The following is an 18,764-nucleotide window of genomic DNA, read 5'->3' as shown; positions in this document are numbered from 1 at the left end:
TTTTCTTTTATTTATGTAGTGTATCACATTGATTGATTTGTGGATGTTGAACCAACCTTGCAGCCCAGGAATAAATCCCACTTGGTCGTGGTGAATAATCCTTTTAATGTACTGTTGGATCCTATTGGCTAGTATTTTGGTGAGAATTTTTGCATCCATGTTCATCAGGGATATTTGTCCGTAATTCTCCTTTTTGTTGGGGTCTTTGTCTGGATTTCAGATCAAGGTAATGCTGGCCTCATAGAGTTTGGAAGTTTTCCTTCCATTTCAATTTTTTGAAACAGCTTCAGAAGAATAGGTATTAATTCTTCTTTTAATGTTTGGTAGACTTCCCCTGGGAAGCCCTTCAGTCCTGGGCTCTTGTTTGTTGAGAGATTTTTGATTACTGCTTCAATTTTCTTGCTGGTTATGGGTCTGTTCAGGTTTTTTATTTCTTCCTGGTTCAGTTTTGGTAGTTTTTATGTCTCTAGGAATGCATCCATTTCTTCCAGATTCCTTAATTTGTTGGCATATAGTTGCTCATAATATGTTCTTGTAATTGTTTGTTATTTCTTCAGTGTTGGTTGTGATCTCTATCAATCATGATTTTATTAATTTGGGTCCTTTCTCTTTTCTTTTTGAGAAGTCTGGCCAGGGGTTTATTGATCTTATTAATTCTTTCACAGCAGCAGCTCTAGTTTCGTCGATCTGTTCTACTGTTCTTTTAGTTTCTATTTCATTGATTTCTGCTCTAATCTTTATTATTTCTCTTCTCCTGTTGGGGTTAGGCTTTATTTGCTGTTCTTTTTCCAGCTCCTTTAGGTGTAGGGTTAGGTTGTGTATTTGAGACCTGTCTTGTTTCTTGAGAAAGGCTTGTATTGCTATATACTTCCCTCTTAGGACCGCCTTGCTGCATCCCAAAGATTTTGAACTGTTGTGTTTTCATTTTCATTTGTTTCCATGATTTTTTTTAATTCTTCTTTAATTTCCTGGTTGACCCATTCATTCTTTAGTAGGATGCTCTTTAGCCTCCATGTATTTGAGTTCTTTCCAATTTTCCTCTCATGATTGAGTTCGAGTTTCAAAGTATTGTGGTCAGAAAATATGCAGAGAATGATCCCAATCTTTTGGTACCAGTTGAGACCTGATTTGTGATCTAGGATGTGATCTATTTGGGAGAATGTTCCATGTGCCCTAGAGAAGGATGTGTATTCTATTGCGTTGGGATGGAATGTTCTGAATATATCTGTGAAGTCCATCTGATCCAGTGTGTTAGTCAAAGCCCTTATTTCCTTGTTGATCTTCTGCTTAGATGATCTGTCCATTGCAGTGAGGGGGATGTTAAAGTCCCCTACTCTTATTGTATTATTATCAGTATGTTTCTTTGATTTTGTTATTAATTTCCTTATATAATTGGCTGCTCCCATGTTAGGGGCATAAAGATTTAACAATTGTTAGATCTTCTTGTTGGATAGACCCTTTAATTATGGTATAGTGTCCTTCCTCATCTCTTATTACAGTTTTTGGTTTAAAATCTAATTTGTCTGATATAAGGATTGCCACTGCAGCTTTCTTTTGTTGTTCACTAGCATGATAAATGGTTTTCCACCCCCTCACTTTCAATCTGGAGGTGTCTTTGGGTCTAAAGTGAGTCTCTTGCAGACAGCATATTGATGGATCTTGCTTTTTTATCCAATCTGATACCCTTTGTCTTTTGATTGGGGCATTTAGCCCATTTACATTCAGGGTATCTATTGAAAGATATGAATTTAGTGCCATTGTATTACCTGTAAAGTGACTGTTACTGTATATTGTCTCTGTTCCATTCTGGTCTATATTATTCTTGGGTTCTCTCTTTGCTTAGAGGACCCCTTCCAGTATTTCTTGTAAGGCTGGTTTGGTGATCACAAATTCTTTTAGTTTCTGTTTGTCCTGGAAGCTTTTTATCACCCCTTCTATTTTGAATGACATCCTGTCTGGATAAAGTATTCTTGGATGTGTATTTTTCTCCTTTAGCACCCTGAATATATCATGCCAGTCCTTTTTGGCCTGCCAGGTCTCTGTGGATAGGTCTGCTGTCAATCTAATATTCCTATCCTTATAGGTTACAGACCTCTTGTCCCAAGCTGCCTTCAGGATTTATTCTTTATCTCTGAGATTTTTAAATTTCACTATTATATGTTGGGGTGTTGACCTATTTTTATTGATTTTGAGGGGGGTTCTCTGTGCCTCCTGGATTTTGATGCCTGTTTCCTTCCTCAGATTTGGGAAGTTCTCTGCTATAATTTGCTCTAATTATACCTTCTGCCCCTCTCTCTCTTTCTTCTTCTGGGATCCCAATTATTCTAATAATTTTTCATTTTATGGTATCACTTATGTCTCAAATTCTCCCCTCATGATCCAGTAGTTGTTTATCTCTCTTTTTCTCAGCTTCTTTATTCACCATCATTTGGTCTTCTATATCACTAATTCTCTCTTCTGCCTTATTTATCCTAGCAGTTAGAGCCTCCATTTTGATTGCACCTCATTAATAGCCTTTTTGGTTTTGACTTGGTTAGATTGTAGTTCTTGTATTTCTCCAGAAAGTGTTTCTCTAGCATCTTCCATGCTTTTTTTCAAGCCCAGCCAGTATCTTTATAATCGTCATTCTGTGTCTGGTTGAGTTTGCAGGTGTTCCCTATGGTTTGGTAGCTAGCTAGCTGAATTCCTGGGACCACACAAAATTAAGGTCTCCTACTCATCTGTCATCCTAGACTTCCTCCTCTATGTATTTCTTTTTATTCCTTCTGATTTCTTTGTTGACCTATTCATCATTTAGTAGCATGTTAACCTCCATATATTTGTGCTCTTTCCAGATTTTTATCTTGTGGTTTATTTCTAATTTCATTGCATTATGGTCAGAAAAGATGCATGGTATAACTCTGACCTTTTTGAAATTGTTGAGACTTGTTTTGTGACCTTATATGTGATCTATTCTGGAGAATATTCCATGTGCACTTGGAAAGAATGTGTATTATGCTGTTTTAGGATGAAATGTTCTGAATGTATCTGTTAAGTTTATCTTGTCCAATGTGTCATTCAAAGCCACTATTTCCTTGCTGATTTTCTGTTGAGATGATCTGTCCATTGATGTAAGTGGGGTGTTAAAGTCCCCTACTATTATTGTATTACTTTATATTTGTTATTAACTGTTTTATGTGTTTTGGTGCTCCCACGTTGTTTGCATAAGTATTTACAATTATATGTCTTCTTGCTGGATTGTCCCCTTAATGATTATATAGTGTCCTTTGTCTCTTGTTACAGTCTCTTTTGAAGTCAATTTTGTCTGATATAAGTATTGATACCCCAGCTTTCTTTTCATATTCATTTGCATGATAAATGTTTCTCCATCCCCTTTCAATCTGCATGTGTCTTTAGGTATGAAGTGATTGTCTTGTAGGCAGCATAAATGGTCCTATGTTTTTATCTATTTTATCACCCTATGTCTTTTGATTGGAGTGCTTAGTCCATTTAAATTCAAAGTAATTATTGATAGATATGTATTAATTACCATTTTGTTATTTGTTTTCTGTTTGTTTTTATGGATCTTCTTTGTTCCTTTCTTCCTTTGCTCTCTTTTTTTAACCATAAGTTGGCTTTCTTTAATGATTAACTTGGATTCATTTCTCTTTTGCATATCTGTCACTGGTTTTTTATTTGTGGTTACCATTAGGTTTGTAAATCACATCTACATATAGCAGTCTATATTAAGCAGATGGTTGCTTAATTTTGAATCTATTCTTTACTCCTCTTCTCCCCATATTTTAGGTATATGTTATCATACTTCATTTTGTGAGTCCCTTGACTGATTTTTATAGATATAATTCTTTTTCCTGCTTTTGTGCTTCCTTTTTTTCTTTTACTTATGGTCTTTCCTTTCCACCCAAAAGGGTCCCCTTTAACATTTCTTGAATGGCTGGTTTAGTGTCACGAACTCCTTTAACACTTGTTTATCTGGGACACTCTGTATTCTGAATGATAGTCTTGCTGGATAGAGTATTCTTGGCTGCAGATTTTTTCCTTTCAGCACTTTGAATCTATCATGCCACTCCCTTCTGGCCTGCAAAGTTTCTATTGAAAAACTCACTGATAGCCTTATGGGGTTTCCCTTGTATGTAACTGTTTTCTTTTCTCTTGCTGCTTTTCAAATTCTTTATCACTGCTTTTTGCCATTTTAATTACTGTGTGTTTTGGTGTGGACCTCTTTGGGTTGATTTTGTTGGGTCGGGCATCTCTGTGTCTCCTGGATCTGAATTTATTTCCTTCCCCCAATTTGGGAAGTTCTCAGATATTATTTCTTCAAATAAATTTTCTGCTCCCTTTTCTCTTTCTTCTCCTTCTGGGATCACTATAATCTCTATAATGTTAGTATGCTTGAGAGAGTCATTGAGTTCCCTAAGTCTGTTCTCATTTTGCATAATTTTTTTCTTACCACTTAGCTTGATTTCTTTTCATTACTCTGTCCTCCAGGTCACTCATTTGTTCTGTGTCTTCTAGCTTGCTATTTATTCCATCTAGTATATTTTTAATTTCAATTATTGTGTCCTTCATCTTTTTTTAAATATGTGTTAAGGGTCTCTTGATGTCCTCTACTCTTCTCAAGTCCCATGAGTATCTTTACGAACATTACTTTAAATTCTCTATGAGGCATATTACTTATATCTGTTTTGCTTAGGCCTCTTGCTGGATTTTTCCTATTCACTTGGGACATATTCCCCTGTCTCCTCATTTTGCCTCTCTGTGTCTGTTTTTGTGTAGTAGGAAACTGAGCTATATCTCCTGCTCTTCAAAGGAATGGGTGGTGTGTGCACTTTTAACAAGATAGCACTCATCCTCTTCCACAGGGGACATGCAGCTGCTGCAGAGATGGGGGCACACAGGCTGCTCCATAAAGCATGCATGGGGGAGTGCAGTTTTAACAAGGTACGTGCATCTTCCCCAGGAGGTGACAAGCTGCCACCAGGATAAAGGCCCTGCGAAGTGCACAGTTGGGAGATACAGTGTTGGCAAAGTTTGCATGCTGGTCTTGCTGGGGAGGGCACCAGCAACACCAGGGCTGAGGCAGGCCTGGGTGGAAGGGGCAGATCCACAGAAGCACTAGGGAGGGTGATGTAGTTTAAGCAATTTAGGTAGTGAATGACGGTTCCCACAGGTGGCTGTGTGTTTATGCTGGGGAACAGGGGAGGGAAAGGGTGCCTGCCTGCTCCTTTGTTCCTGAAAAAGTCCCCCATAGACTGACATTAGTCAATAACTTTCCCTCCTATATGTTCCAGGAATTTTTTCACATTACTGCTTCTAAACTGTGTCTCCACAGGCTATGTGTCATGCTGTCACTTTAAGTGTGGGGACTCAGCTTCCTATCACCTTCAGTGCTGTCCCAGAGCTAAGGCCACTGATTTTTAAAATTACAGGTTTTAAGTCTCACTGGTCTTAAAAACTCACAAAATTTGGCCCTTCTGATTTTCAAAGCCAATTGCTATGGTGATTTTTCTTCTCTGTGCAGCCTCCCCTGTGTGTAGTCTATTTCTTGCCCATGTCTGCACCTGTAGCAACCCACCTCTGGCAGGCAGACCTGTAGGGTTAAGCTCCCCACCATGTCTCTGATAGGAACGTGGCCTCTTCTCTACATTTAGTTGTGGAGTTATTCTCCCAGTCTTTGGGTCATTTTCTGGGTTATACTGATGTGAGTGTCATCTAGTTGAATCCATGGGAAGAGGTGAGTTTAGGGCCTTCGTACTTCACCATCTTTGCTGGAAGTCCCCTGTACTGGACTTATAAGTGATTTATCTACTACCTTTATTATGTTTGTATGTACCTGTGAAGTTTTTTCCTTTTCTAATTTTCTTACTCCTGTCTATGTTTTTTTCTTTTCACTGAAAGAATTAATTCCTTTTAACATTTCTTATAAGGCTGGTTTAGTGGTGAGAATTCCTTTATCTCTCTGTCTATTCTGAATGATAAAATTACTGGATAGAGTATTTTTGGTTGCAGGTTTTTTTCTTTCAGCACTTTGAATATATCATTCCACTCCCTTGTGGCCTGTGAAGTTCCTGCTAAAAAATCAGAAGATAGCCTTATGGAGTTTCCCTTGTATATAACTTTTCTTTTCTCTTGCTGCTTTTAAAATTCTCTATAACTACTTTGCCATTTTATTGTGTCTTGGTGTGGACCTCCTCGGGTTGATTTTATAGGGGGCTCATTGTGCCTCACTGTGCCTCCTGTTTCTGGATGTGTTTCCTTCCCTAGATTAGGGAAGTTTTCAGCAATTTTTCAAATTTTCTTCCCTCTTTTTCTTCTCCTTCTGGGAACCCTACAATACAAATGTTATTATTATACTAGATGGTGTTGCTGAGTTCCTTAACCTATTTTCATTTTTCTGATTCTATTTTCTTTTTGTTATTCAGCTTGATCACTTTCCATTACTTTGTCTCCCAACTTGCTGATCTGTTTTGCATCCTCTAGTCTACTATTTATTTCCTCTAGTGTATTTTTTAGTTTTTGAGTTCATGTCTGGTTTTTTTATATTTTCTACCTCTTTGTTGAGGGTCTCACTGAGATCCTCCTCTCTTTTCTCATGTCAATTATCTTAATGACCATTACTTTGAATTCTTTATCTGGCATATTGCTTATATCCATCTCATTTAGCTCTTTGGTTGTGATTTTGTCCTGTTCCTTCATCTGGGGCATAGTCCTCTCCCCTCCCACCCTCGGCCCCATTTTGTCTATGTATTGGGAAAGTCAGCTACATCTCCTGATCTTAAAAGTAGTGGCCTTTTGAAGAGGTCCTGTAGTGCAATGTCCCCTGTTCACCAGAACGAGGAGCTTCAAGGGTGTCTCCTCTGTGTGGTTGCATGCACTGTTCTGATTGAGTCACATTTGCCTTCTGCAATGGCTCTCTTTGTCTGTTGTGGGCAGGGTTTGGTCCCTGTTCTGTTAAGGGGCCCATCTGGGGCTGTGTTGGGCATAATAGTTGGGTTGGACCAGATGCCTGCCTTCAGCCCATTTGCTGGGGTTAAGGGTTGCATGAAACTGTGGGGCATTTTCCCTGAGTTGTCCCTTATTGGTGGGTGGTGATGGCATTCAGATTAGATGTCTGGCTCCAACTCACCCTCTCACTCTCCTAGGTCTAAGCCCACTGATCTTTAAAGTACCAGGAGTTAAGCCCTGCTGATTGTAAACTCATCAAGTTAATCCCCATTGCTTTTCAAATCCAGATGTTGTGGTAACTCATCTTCCCAGTGCAGGCACCTCGTGTCTGCGGTGCCTGAAGTGTGGTCTGTTCCTCTCCTTTCTCTATTCTTGTGGTGTCCATCCCTTTTCTGGTTAGTCTTGCTGAGAGTTTGGGTACTGACTGCATCTCTGCCCCTCCTACCATTTTCCTTGTGGCCTCCTCTCAACAATTAACTATGGAGGGCCTGTTCTGCCAGTCTGGGTTGTTTTGGGGGTTAGGTGCACTGATGTGGCTGTTATCTAGATGTATCCATGGGACAAGCTGAGCTTAGAATCCTCCTACTCCACCATCTTCCCAGGCTCCTATATGTTCTATTCCTATCAAGTACAATATTTGGATCTTGTCAGACTTTGGTTTGCTCTTGAGAAAAACTTCAATTTACAGAATATTGGTCAATTTTTCTACCATAAATCATAAAGACTATGGGGGGGGCTTAAATAGAATTGGAAAATGGATTCTTGATCATTCACTTAATGGTATAATCAATAGGTAGTAATTTTTTTTTTTGGAGACCAAGAATTTCTAGTAATCTTCAAGGTTGTCAGTATGTGTATCAATCAGGGAATTGGGAAAGTAACTCTGGATCTGTCAAGTTAGAAGGAACACAGGGAACTGGTTTCATTGGTGATGGAACTAAGGCTAAGAAATCAAAAGGGATAGTGAGGCAATCCAAAGATTAGCAAGAGCAGGAAGTGATACCCGCCCTAGGATGGAAGGGACAGCAAGAAGTGGTGTTACCTGAGTCCTAAAGCAAGAAGACGAAGAAGGTACAGCTGCTGCCAGAGACACCACAAAAAACAGGGAAGTGGGACAAAAGGTGAGCAAGAAATACATTTCTTCTGTCTCCTCTTATACTCTGATCTTCCACTGGTGCCTCCCTGGAAACCAGAGAGTGAGGGTGCATGGGAAATGTAGTTCCCAATGAAGCAGCGCAGGGGAAGAGTGAATAAGTGGATTTGAGAACAGGCAATTGACCAGAAGTACTTAAGAGGAAAACCACTGACCTAGCTTATAGTAGAGGAGATATTTACTAAATGAAAACTGAAATCCCTTTACCTCACTAAACTTCTAGAGGCAATCTTGTAACATAATATCAATATTGTAACATATCGTCAAAATTTTCCATAGAAATCAAAATTACCAGAGACATCTCTCAAATTTTTTCAAGTCCTTTTTTTAAAAAAACAAAAAAACCCTCATAACCTTTATTCAAGGAAGAATTCCTTAAATATATATTAAATGTCTACAATATGCCAAACACTTTGCCAAACACTAGGAATATAGTAGTGAATAAGACAATATTTCCAAGGAGTCCACAGTCTACTGGGGACATAAATACACAAGTATAGAGTTGTGTAAGTGCTGTTTGGGGGAAGTACTACAGCAGCTCATAGGAGGGCATTTTGCTAAGGTGACTGTATTAGTTTGGTTCTTTAGAAAGTAGACACCAAGATGAAATCAGACATGTGTGGTAAGGCAGAATAATGACTCTCCTCCCCCTTCACCCCAAATATATCCACATCCTAATTCCTGGAACCTGTGATTATGTTGCCTTACATGGCAAGAGAGACTTTGAAGCTGTGATTGAGTTAAGGATCTTGAGTTGGGGAGATTATCTTGCATTTTCGGGGTAGGCCCAAGAGTCCTTACAAGAGAGAGGCAGAAGGGTCAATCAGAGGTGTGATCACTTGAAACAGAAGCTGGAATAATATTGGTCCACAAAGGCAGGCAGGTAGTTTCTAGAAATTGGCAAAGGCAGATTTCTCCCTAGGGCCCCTAGAAGGAATATAGCCCTCTCAACCCATTTGAAATTTCTGACCTTTAGAACTATAAGAAAATAAATCTGTATTGTTTTATGCCACTAAATTTGTGGTAATTTGTTACATCAGCGATAGAAAATTAATACAGCAAGCAAGGAGCCTATGGTGCAAAATTTAAGGCAAGTGATCTCAGGGTGAAGCTATCAATATCTATCATGATGGTTAATTTTATGTGTCGATTTAACTGAGCCACAGGGAGTCCATTTATTTGGTCAAACATTATTCTGGCTATTTCTGTAAGGAAGTTTTTTGAGGAAATTGACTAAATCTATAGACTGAATAAAGCAGATTGCCTTCCTTGATGTGGGTCGGCCTCATCAGTTGAAGACCCGAATAGAACAAAGACATTGACTAGGCTGACTCTCCCTTGAGTAAGAGATAATTCCTTCTGCCTAACTAACTGCCTTCAAAGAGGAGCATCAGCTTTTTCCTGCCTTTGGACTGGAACTACATCATTAATTCTCCCGGGTCTCCAGGTTGCTCACTCACCTTGCAAATCTTGGGACTTGTTAGTCTCCATAATAGTATAAGCCATATTTATTCCTTATAATAAATATCCTATTGGTTCTGTTTCTCTGGAGAACTCTAATACTCCTCTAATACACAGGAGATCTGAGAAGCACTGCTTCGTGGCTTCCAGAGTCCACCTTTTGCACTAACATCAACTCTCACCCAGGCTCTATGGTTTCTGTTAGCCTCTCTTACCTAGAGGAAATAGGAGGAGGTTAGTGGAATGAACTACAGTCCCCACTACTACAGGTGATCTCAGGGCCTCAAATGGTATTTATGTCCTCTCTCTTCCACCTTGGCAGGTCTTCATGGCTTACTTGATGGAGTAACTTAAACATTCTTGAGGAGAGCTGGCCAATAAACATGAAAAGGTTTGTGTTTCAAATTGTCTATTCATTTTTGCATTATTTGTCTCATTGGTTTTAATTCTTTAGTCTTAAGACAATCATCTGAATTTTTAATGTAAATAAGCTAAAGACAATCCATTAACTGAGGTAGGTCCCAATTTACCACAGTTTAAACTATATACTCTTTGAGACACATCTCTCTTTTTTGCTAATAAGGTAAAACCATTAATTAAGATCTCTATGTCCTTAAATGTTGTATCCCCTACAGGAGCAAGAATAATCATATAAAGGGCCAGAACATCTTCTGCCTCATTGAATAAATACCAGGTTGTCCCCAATTCATGTATGTTATGTAAATAAATCCATTTGAGAAGAGGCTTTCCTTGGCAAAACAAATTAGAATCTGTGTTTTAGCTTTATCAAATCACAAAAATAAAAACAAACTCAATTCAATAAATCTTTATTGAGCTCCCACAGGGTGCATGAATTTAGAATCTATAATTTACAGAAGTAGAAAAGTGTCACTTTAGCCTCTTAAAAATGAAAAAAAACAAAGCAAATTACAATTTCTCTATATATTTCAAGTGAATCATTTAATGTGAGGCTCAGTTTGATATTACCGTAAGTATTAACAGAATAAAATGGGAAAGTATAAACATTTTCCCTTCTATCAAAAAAGGGTTTTGATGCCAGGATAAACTAGCCTGTTGGTCTAAAACAGCTGATCAAAAAGGCTAGAGAATCTGGAAGTAAAAAATGTACTTGGAAGCACTGTCCTCTGAGGGCTCATTCCCCTGAGGGCAACAAAATGCTGAAACCTGGCTCAAAAATTATATTGAAAGATCAAGAAGGGGCGTTAGTCACAGCTTGGGGAAAAACAATTGAGAACAGATGACACTAAATGTAGCTAGATTCATAATTCTGAAGTTTTCCTGGAGTCATACTAGAACTCTGAGTTAACCAAATAGGCTATGAACTCATGCTCCTTTGAAGAGAGTGGTTTTAAGAAATAGACTCTCCAGTGCACCAACTGTATTTTCAAGTATAATTCTAGTATTTGTACCTAGCAATACAGAAGAAAAGCAGCAGGGAGAAAGTGTCAAGTATCTAGGACATAAAGGATGTGGTAGTCCTAGAATTCCCAGTTTAAGTCTTTTTCATCAGGAAAATCACATTCTGGCTCAGTCCAAGGTGACACCGGAGACAGTGCTATTGATGGCTTAGGAGGCAACAGTGAAAGTATTGAATCCTGGCTTTCTTCTTTCATCTGTTAAAGAAACTCAAAATAAGGCTGTTGGTACATAAATTCAATACATTAGCTATGTTAGCAATAAATGACTTTTTAAAATGTAAAAAGTGTTTAATTTTCACTAAAAATGCCTTTGATCATCTGAAAACAGGAAGAAGTAATAACCAGATGAACTAATTTTTATCAGAATTATTTTGCCCCTTCATCATCTCTAGCCAATATAGAAAACTAAAATGTCTCTAATCAAAATATAAATTGAGGGCATAATAACATTTAATGATACTCTGTTTTTACTCATTTTGTTTCACAGAATGGAAATATTTTAGAAAGTCTGTAATTGAACTACCAAAAAAGTTTTCTTGTTTTTAACTTTACTTTGTAAGGAAGTCATTATTAAGAATCTTGGTTACCAAACTGTCCCATTAAGCCAAAAAATGAAATGAATTTTTAATAGTATTTAAAAACATCTAGGCAACAGAGGATAGATCAGCTTACCTGTTTGAAGAAAACATGAGACAATAAACTGCTTGCAGATGGTCTGAAATTTTTTTAAAAGTTATAAGAAAAAAAGAGCCTTGTGTTAGAATGTGTATTTTTAGGTGTAAAAATATATTAGAAATTAGGTTTAGAGCTATAAAATTCAATACTAAAAAACTGAAGCCCAATTCTTAGCTTCAGCGTTGACTAATGGGAAAAATTAATTTGAGAAATAACATTTATTGGGCACTTACTAATTTTAAGGAAGTATTCTAGGCATTAAGAGGCTAAAAAAAGATACACCTTATTTCTGAAATACTAACACATATGTAGTTGCAATAATAATTTATGCTATAGCAACATTTTTGTACTACTTGGAAGTTTCTAAAATGTATCAACAAAAAATGCAGTAATTAATGTTCAGAAAGATGAACTGATTTTTACAAAATAACTTGGTTAAGAAGGGATACAGCTGAGACCAGAGACCAAGTCTTCTGACTTCAGATCCAGTACTCGTCCCATTTGCTCACTGCCTCTACTTGTTCTTAGCACTGATATTGTCTGGATTAGACTGTAATTTTTTGATCAAAAGATTGATAGAAGAGATTTGAATTTTGTGGGAAGAGAGTATCACAAAGCTTCTATAAAATATAAAACACGTAAGTTTGATGCTATTTACAAGTGGCCAATATTACCTTTTCTCAGGATCTTGTTGCAAACAGAGCTGAACCAAGCTAAAGAAGGCAGGAGAGAAAGTTTTTGAGGATGGAGTTTGCAATCTGTCACTATTTCCTGTGTGAGTTCCACTGGAGACAAGTACACTTTCTCCAATCCCAGAGTCTACACCTGATCGGGAATTCTTCATTCTGGATTCTGACTGAGGGAAGATACTAACATCCAATGGGCTATAAGGAGGACCTTTCAGTTTCTGTAACAACATCTAAAAGAAAGAAAATTTCCTTCAACCCTTTTCAGAGAAAATTTCCTTCAACCCTTTTCAGAGAAAACATTAAAATAACAATAAAGATTCTAAGAGCAAAGATGTTTAACAAATTATCTAGAACATAAGGGATCTTATGAAAAAAAAAAAGTAGTTTGGGGCTCTTAATAGCATTTACCTGAGTCCTATGCATGTCCTGGAAAGGTACCTGCCCACTGGCCAATTCGCATGCTGTAATCCCAACACTGTAAATATCTGACTTTACATTATATCCATGTAAATCCTGTAGAACAATTAATTTGAAGTCCTTTAGTGAAAATAACTTAAAAAGTTATATAAATGTGCTTTTTTGAGAACGGATGTGGGAATAATGGAAAAAACTCATAAGTGAGAAATCAAGATATACCTAATATGTGGTATAAACATTTTAAAATCCCTAACATAATTTTGACAAGAAAGAGGAAAAAAAAGTCTTGCAGTAGGCCATTCACCAATCCAAATCTAAGGGCACAATTGTCCTTTAGTCAAGCTCAGAAGACACTCAAGATGCACAGACAACCCAATACGAAGGCCACACCTGACCTGTCTCAGTAGTTCTGGGCTCAGCCACGGCTGCACTGATGTGCTGAACTGTGGGAAATCATACACAGCCCTATGCCTCTGTCCGTGCTTAACCAAACTATGCAGGTGGGACAGGCCAGAGAGGGTCACTAGGCCATCACCAGAAATGAGGATATGGCTGGCTTTAATACTCCTAGAACAAAAAGAAACAATCCTAAATACTAGGAAATTGGCCAAGGAAGAATAAATATCTGGTCAGAACAAATCCATGTATTCTCTTGGAAATTACTCTTTATAAAATTATAAAATAGCACACTTATATATAAGTGTGCTTATACAAACATATACACATATATGTATACATACACATATGAAAAGTGAGGAATTAAGGAATCCTTTCAAGTATTTAATATAGCATTAGAACAAGGGAAAATACAACTGACAGCTACATTTGGAAGGGATAATATTTTTTTCAAACTAGGAATGGAATCAAATTATTAATTTCACTGTTTTAGGATACTGTTGCAATATACCCAAAGAGAAGTCTAAAAAGTCAAGTAATATTTGAATTATAAAGTTAGAATTTAAAGTTAAATGCAGTATTATCCAATAAAAGGCAGCCTAGCCTCTCATGGTATTAACATCATTTACAAAGATGTTTTATATAAAAATTTCCTTTGTCAGATAAATTATACAAGAGCCTTGTTTTTCATCCAAAATACTGAATTTGGAAACTAACAGAAGTAGGATGGCCAACAGTCCGGTTAACTATATTAAAACCTTGATTAATTAGAATACAGTATGTTAGAACTCCTCTGTTAACCAGAATGTTCCTAAAAATGATAGTAAGAAGCTTTAAAGATATTGAAATGAACAGTAAAAAAACAAGCTTATTTAAAAATAATTAAAAGGGAAAAAGTCCCAGTATATCATAGAACAACGTTGTTTTTAACATTCAGCCAATTACTTCTGCATCTATAGTTTAAAAATAAGAGAACTGATATTTAATATGATAGTTTTAAGGTGCTCCAAAATATTTAAGAAATCAAAGGTTTAGTTCCAATTTGTACATGATATAAATATGACACAGAGCTGAAAAGCAGATAAGAAAAACAAACAAGACACAATGAGAATCACTATCTACAGCTTATACCCTAGAGTTCCACGAAGGCAGGCGCTCCACCAGAACACTGAGCACAGCATTTGGTAAACAGGATGTGGTCTGAACATTTTTGGTGAATGAACATAAAATGTAAACAATTACTGTACCTACTGGCCCGTTCCTCCCTCAATTTTCACTTACGAGTTTCCTATCTCTCCTAACACTCAACTGCTCCTTCCTAAAAGCTCCTTACATTATTTCTTCCACTTAAATCCATTCATTCTATAAAATACAAGTAAGTAAATACCTGTGAATACAGCCATTTTGATGCAGATAGCTCAACCCTCTCACTGCTCCAAAGAGAATGTTTCTTATTAAAGTTTCATTCATTCCTTCAGGAAAGTAAGTCTTCAAGAGTTGACTTGCTGATCCTGAAAGAAACACCTGAAATCTTCAATTGAACATTGAAAGTGATTTTGCTTCTAGCTATGTTTCTGGGTTTTTTTAAATTTTTTTTATTGTTATGTTAATCCCCATACATTACATCATTAGTTTTAGATATAGTGTTCCATGATTGTTTGTGCATAACACCCAGTGCTCCATGCAGAACGTGCCCTCTTTAATACCCATCACCAGGCTAACCCATCCTCCCCCCCCCCAGAACCCTGTTTGTTTTTCAGAGTCCATCATCTCTCATGGTTTGTCTACCCCTCTGATTTTCCCCCTTCATTCTTCCCCTCCTGCTATCCTCTTTTTTTTTCTTAACATATATTGCATTATTTGTTTCAGAGGTACAGATCTGAGATTCAACAGTCTTGCACAATTCACAGCGCTTACCAGAGCACATACCCTCCCCAGTATCTATCACCCAGTCACCCCATCCCTCCCACCCCAACTCCCACTCCAGCAACCCTCAGGTTCCTGAGATTAAGAATTCCTCATATCAGTGAGGTCATATGATACATGTCTTTCTCTGATTGACTTATTTCGCTCAGCATAATACCCTCCAGTTCCATCCACGTCGTTGCAAATGGCAAGATCTCATTCCTTTTGATGGCTGCATAATATTCCATTGTATATATATACCACATCTTCTTTATCCATTCATCTGTTGATGGACATCTTGGCTCTTTCCACAGTTTGGCTATTGTGGACATTGCTGCTATAAACATCGGGGTGCACGTACCCTTTCTGATCCCTACTTTTGAATCTTTGGGGTAAATACCCAGTAGTGCAATTGCTGGATCGTATGGTAGCTCTATTTTCAACTTTTTGAGGAATCTCCATACTGTTTTCCAGAGTGGCTGCACCAGCTTGCATTCCCACCAACAGTGTAGGAGGGTTCCCCTTTCTCCGCAGCCTCGCCAACATCTGTCATTTCCTGACTTGTTAATTTTAGCTATTCTGACTGGTGTGAGGTGGTATCCCATTGAGGTTTTGATTTGGATTTCCCTGATGCCGAGCGATGTTGAGTGCTTTTTCATGAGTCTGTGGGCCAGTTGGATGTCTTCTTTGGAAAAATGTCTGTTCATGTCTTCTGCCCATTCCTTGATTGGATTAGTTGTTCTTTGGGTGTTGAGTTTGATAAGTTCTTTATAGATTTTGGATACTAGCCCTTTATCTGATATGTCATTTGCAAATATCTTCTCCCATTCTGTCGGTTGTCTTTTCGTTTTGTTGACTGCTTCTTTTGCTGTGCAAAAGCTTTTTATCTTGATGAAGACCCAATAGTTCATTTTTGCCCTTGCTTCCCTTGCCTTTGGCGATGTTTCTAGGAAGAAGTTGCTGCGGCTGAGGTCAAAGAGGTTGCTGCCTGTGTTCTCCTTTAGGATTTTGATGGACTCCTGTCTCACATTTAGGTCTTTCAACCATTTGGAGTCTATTTTTGTGTGTGGTGTAAGGAAATGGTCCAGTTTCATTCTTCTGCATGTGGCTATCCAGTTTTCCCAACACCATCTGTTGAAGAGACTGTCTTTTTTCCATTGGACATTCTTTCCTGCTTTGTCAAAGATGAGTTGACCATAGAGTTGAGGGTCCATTTCTGGGCTCTCTGTTCTGTTCGATTGATCTATGTGTCTGTTTTTGTGCCAGTACCATACTGTCTTGATGATGACAGCTTTGTAATAGAGCTGGAAGTCCGGAATTGTGATGCCGCCAGCTTTGCTTTTCTTTTTCAACATTCCTCTGGCTATTTGGGGTCTTTTCTGGTTCCATACAAATTTTAGGATTATTTGTTCCATTTCTTTGAAAAAAGTGGATGGTATTTTGATAAGGACTGCATTGAATGTGTAGATTGCTCTAGGTAGCACTGACATCTTCACAACATTTGTTCTTCCAATCCATGAGCATGGAACGTTTTTCCATTTCTTTGTGTCTTCCTCAATTTCTTTCATGAGTATTTTATAGTTTTCTGAGTACAGAAAACTTTGCCTCTTTGGTTAGATTTATTCCTAGGTATCTTATGGTTTTTGGTGCAATTGTAAATGGGATCAACTCCTTAATTTCTCTTTCTTCTGTCTTGTTGTTGGTGTATAGGAATGCCACTGACTTCTGTGCATTGATTTTATATCCTGCCACCTTACTGAATTCCTGTATGAGTTCTAAAAGTTTTGGGGTGGAGTCTTTGGGGTTTTCCACATAAAGTATCATATCATCTGCAAAGAGTGAGAGTTTGACTTCTTCTTTGCCGATTTGGATGCCTTTGATTTCTTTTTGTTGTCCAACTGCTGTGGCTAGGACTTCTAATACTATGTTGAATAGCAGTGGTGATAGTGGACATCCCTGCCGTGTTCCTGACCTTAGGGGGAAAGCTCTCAGATTTTCCCCATTGAGAATGATATTCGCTGTAGGTTTTTCATAGATGGCTTTTATGATATTGAGGTATGTACCCTCTATGCCTATACTCTAAAGAGTTTTGGTCAAGAAAGGATGCTGTACTTTGTCAAATGCTTTTTCTGCATCTATTGAGAGGATCGTATGATTCTTGTTCTTTCTTTTGTTGATGTATTGTATCACGTTGATTGATTTGCGGATGTTGAACCAACCTTGCAGCCCAGGAATAAATTCCACTTGGTCGTGGTGAATAATCCTTTTAATGTACTGTTGGATCCTATTGGCTAGTACTTTGGTGAGAATTTTTGCATCCATGTTCATCAGGGATATTGGTCTGTAATTCTTTTTGATGGGGTCTTTGTCTGGTTTTGGGATCAAGGTAATGAGTTTGGAAGTTTTCCTTCCATTTCTATTTTTTGGAACAGTTTCAGAAGAATAGGTATTAATTCTTCTTTAAATGTTTGGTAGAATTCCCCTGGGAAGCCATATGGCCCTGGGCTTTGGTTTGTTGGGAGATTTTTGATGACTGCTTCAATTGCCTTAGTGGTTATAGGTTTGTTCAGGTTTTCTATTTCTTCCTGGTTCAGTTTTGGTAGTTTGTACATCTCTAGGAATGCATCCATTTCTTCCAGGTTATCTAATTTGCTGGCACAGAGTTGCTCATAATATGTTCTTATAATTGTTTGTATTTCTTTGGTGTTGGTTGTGATCTCTCCTCTTTCATTCATGATTTTGTTGATTTGGGTCATTTCTCTTCTCTTTTTGATAAGTCTGGCCAGGGGTTTATCAATCTTGTTAATTCTTTCAAAGAACCAGCTCCTAGTTTCGTTGATCTGTTCTACTGTTCTTTTAGTTTCTATTTCATTGATTTCTGCTCTGATTTTTATTATTTCTCTTCTCCTGCTGGGTTTAGGCTTTATTTGCTGTTCTTTCTCCAGCTCCTTTAGGTGTAGGGTTAGGTTGTGTACTTGAGACCTGTCTTGTTTCTTGAGAAAGGCTTGTATTGCTATATACTTTCCTCTTCGGACTGCCTTTGCTGCATCCCAAAGATTTTGAACTGTTGTGTTTTCATTTTCATTTGTTTCCATGAATTTTTTAAATTCTTCTTTAATTTCCTGGTTGACCCATTCGTTCTTTAGTAGGATGCTCTTTAGCCTCCATGTATTTGAGTTCTTTCCGACTTTCCTCTTGTGATTGAGTTCTAGTTTCAAAGCATTGTGGTCTGAAAATAGGGAATGATCCCAGTCTTTTGGTATCAGTTGAGACCTGATTTATGACCTAGGATGTGATCGATTCTGGAGAATGTTCCATGGGCACTAGAGAAGAATGTGTATTCCATTGCTTTGGGATGGAATGTTCTGAATATGTCTGTGAAGTCCATTTGGTCCAGTGTGTCATTTAAAGTCTTTATTTCCTTGTTGATCTTTTGCTTAGACGATCTGTCCATTTCAGTGAGGGGGGTGTTAAAGTCCCCCACTATTATTGTATTGTTGTCAATGTGTTTCTTTGCTTTTGTTATTAATTGCCTTATATAATTGGCTGCTTCCATGTTAGGGGCATAGATATTTACAATTGTTAGATCTTCTTGTTGGGTAGACCCTTTAAGTAGGATATAGTGTCCTTCCTCATCTCTTATTAGTCTTTGGTTTAAAATCTAATTTGTCTGATATAAGGATT

At 37.7% G+C, this 18,764-nt stretch overlaps 1 protein-coding gene across 1 annotated transcript in view; it reads right to left on the bottom strand.

Annotated features, from left to right (window-relative positions):
* Positions 1–10,377: 10,377 nt before the first annotated feature.
* STRADB (STE20 related adaptor beta) overlaps positions 10,378–18,764 on the bottom strand; it is a 43,440-nt gene continuing 35,053 nt past the window's right edge. Inside the window, exons 7-12 of the mRNA XM_021702991.2 lie at positions 14,563–14,686; positions 13,175–13,346; positions 12,771–12,875; positions 12,348–12,592; positions 11,671–11,713; positions 10,378–11,193 (exon numbers count right to left, since the gene is read on the bottom strand). Of these exons, the coding sequence (XP_021558666.1) occupies positions 11,059–11,193; positions 11,671–11,713; positions 12,348–12,592; positions 12,771–12,875; positions 13,175–13,346; positions 14,563–14,686 (824 nt within the window). The 3' untranslated portion in view covers positions 10,378–11,058. The remainder of the gene's footprint in view (positions 11,194–11,670; positions 11,714–12,347; positions 12,593–12,770; positions 12,876–13,174; positions 13,347–14,562; positions 14,687–18,764) is intronic.

Source organism: Neomonachus schauinslandi, chromosome 3 (assembly GCF_002201575.2).
Source record: "Neomonachus schauinslandi chromosome 3, ASM220157v2, whole genome shotgun sequence".
Classification (NCBI taxonomy): Eukaryota; Metazoa; Chordata; class Mammalia; order Carnivora; family Phocidae; genus Neomonachus; species Neomonachus schauinslandi.
Note: the sequence above shows the minus strand (reverse complement) of the source record. Positions and strands in the feature narration are given on the sequence as shown.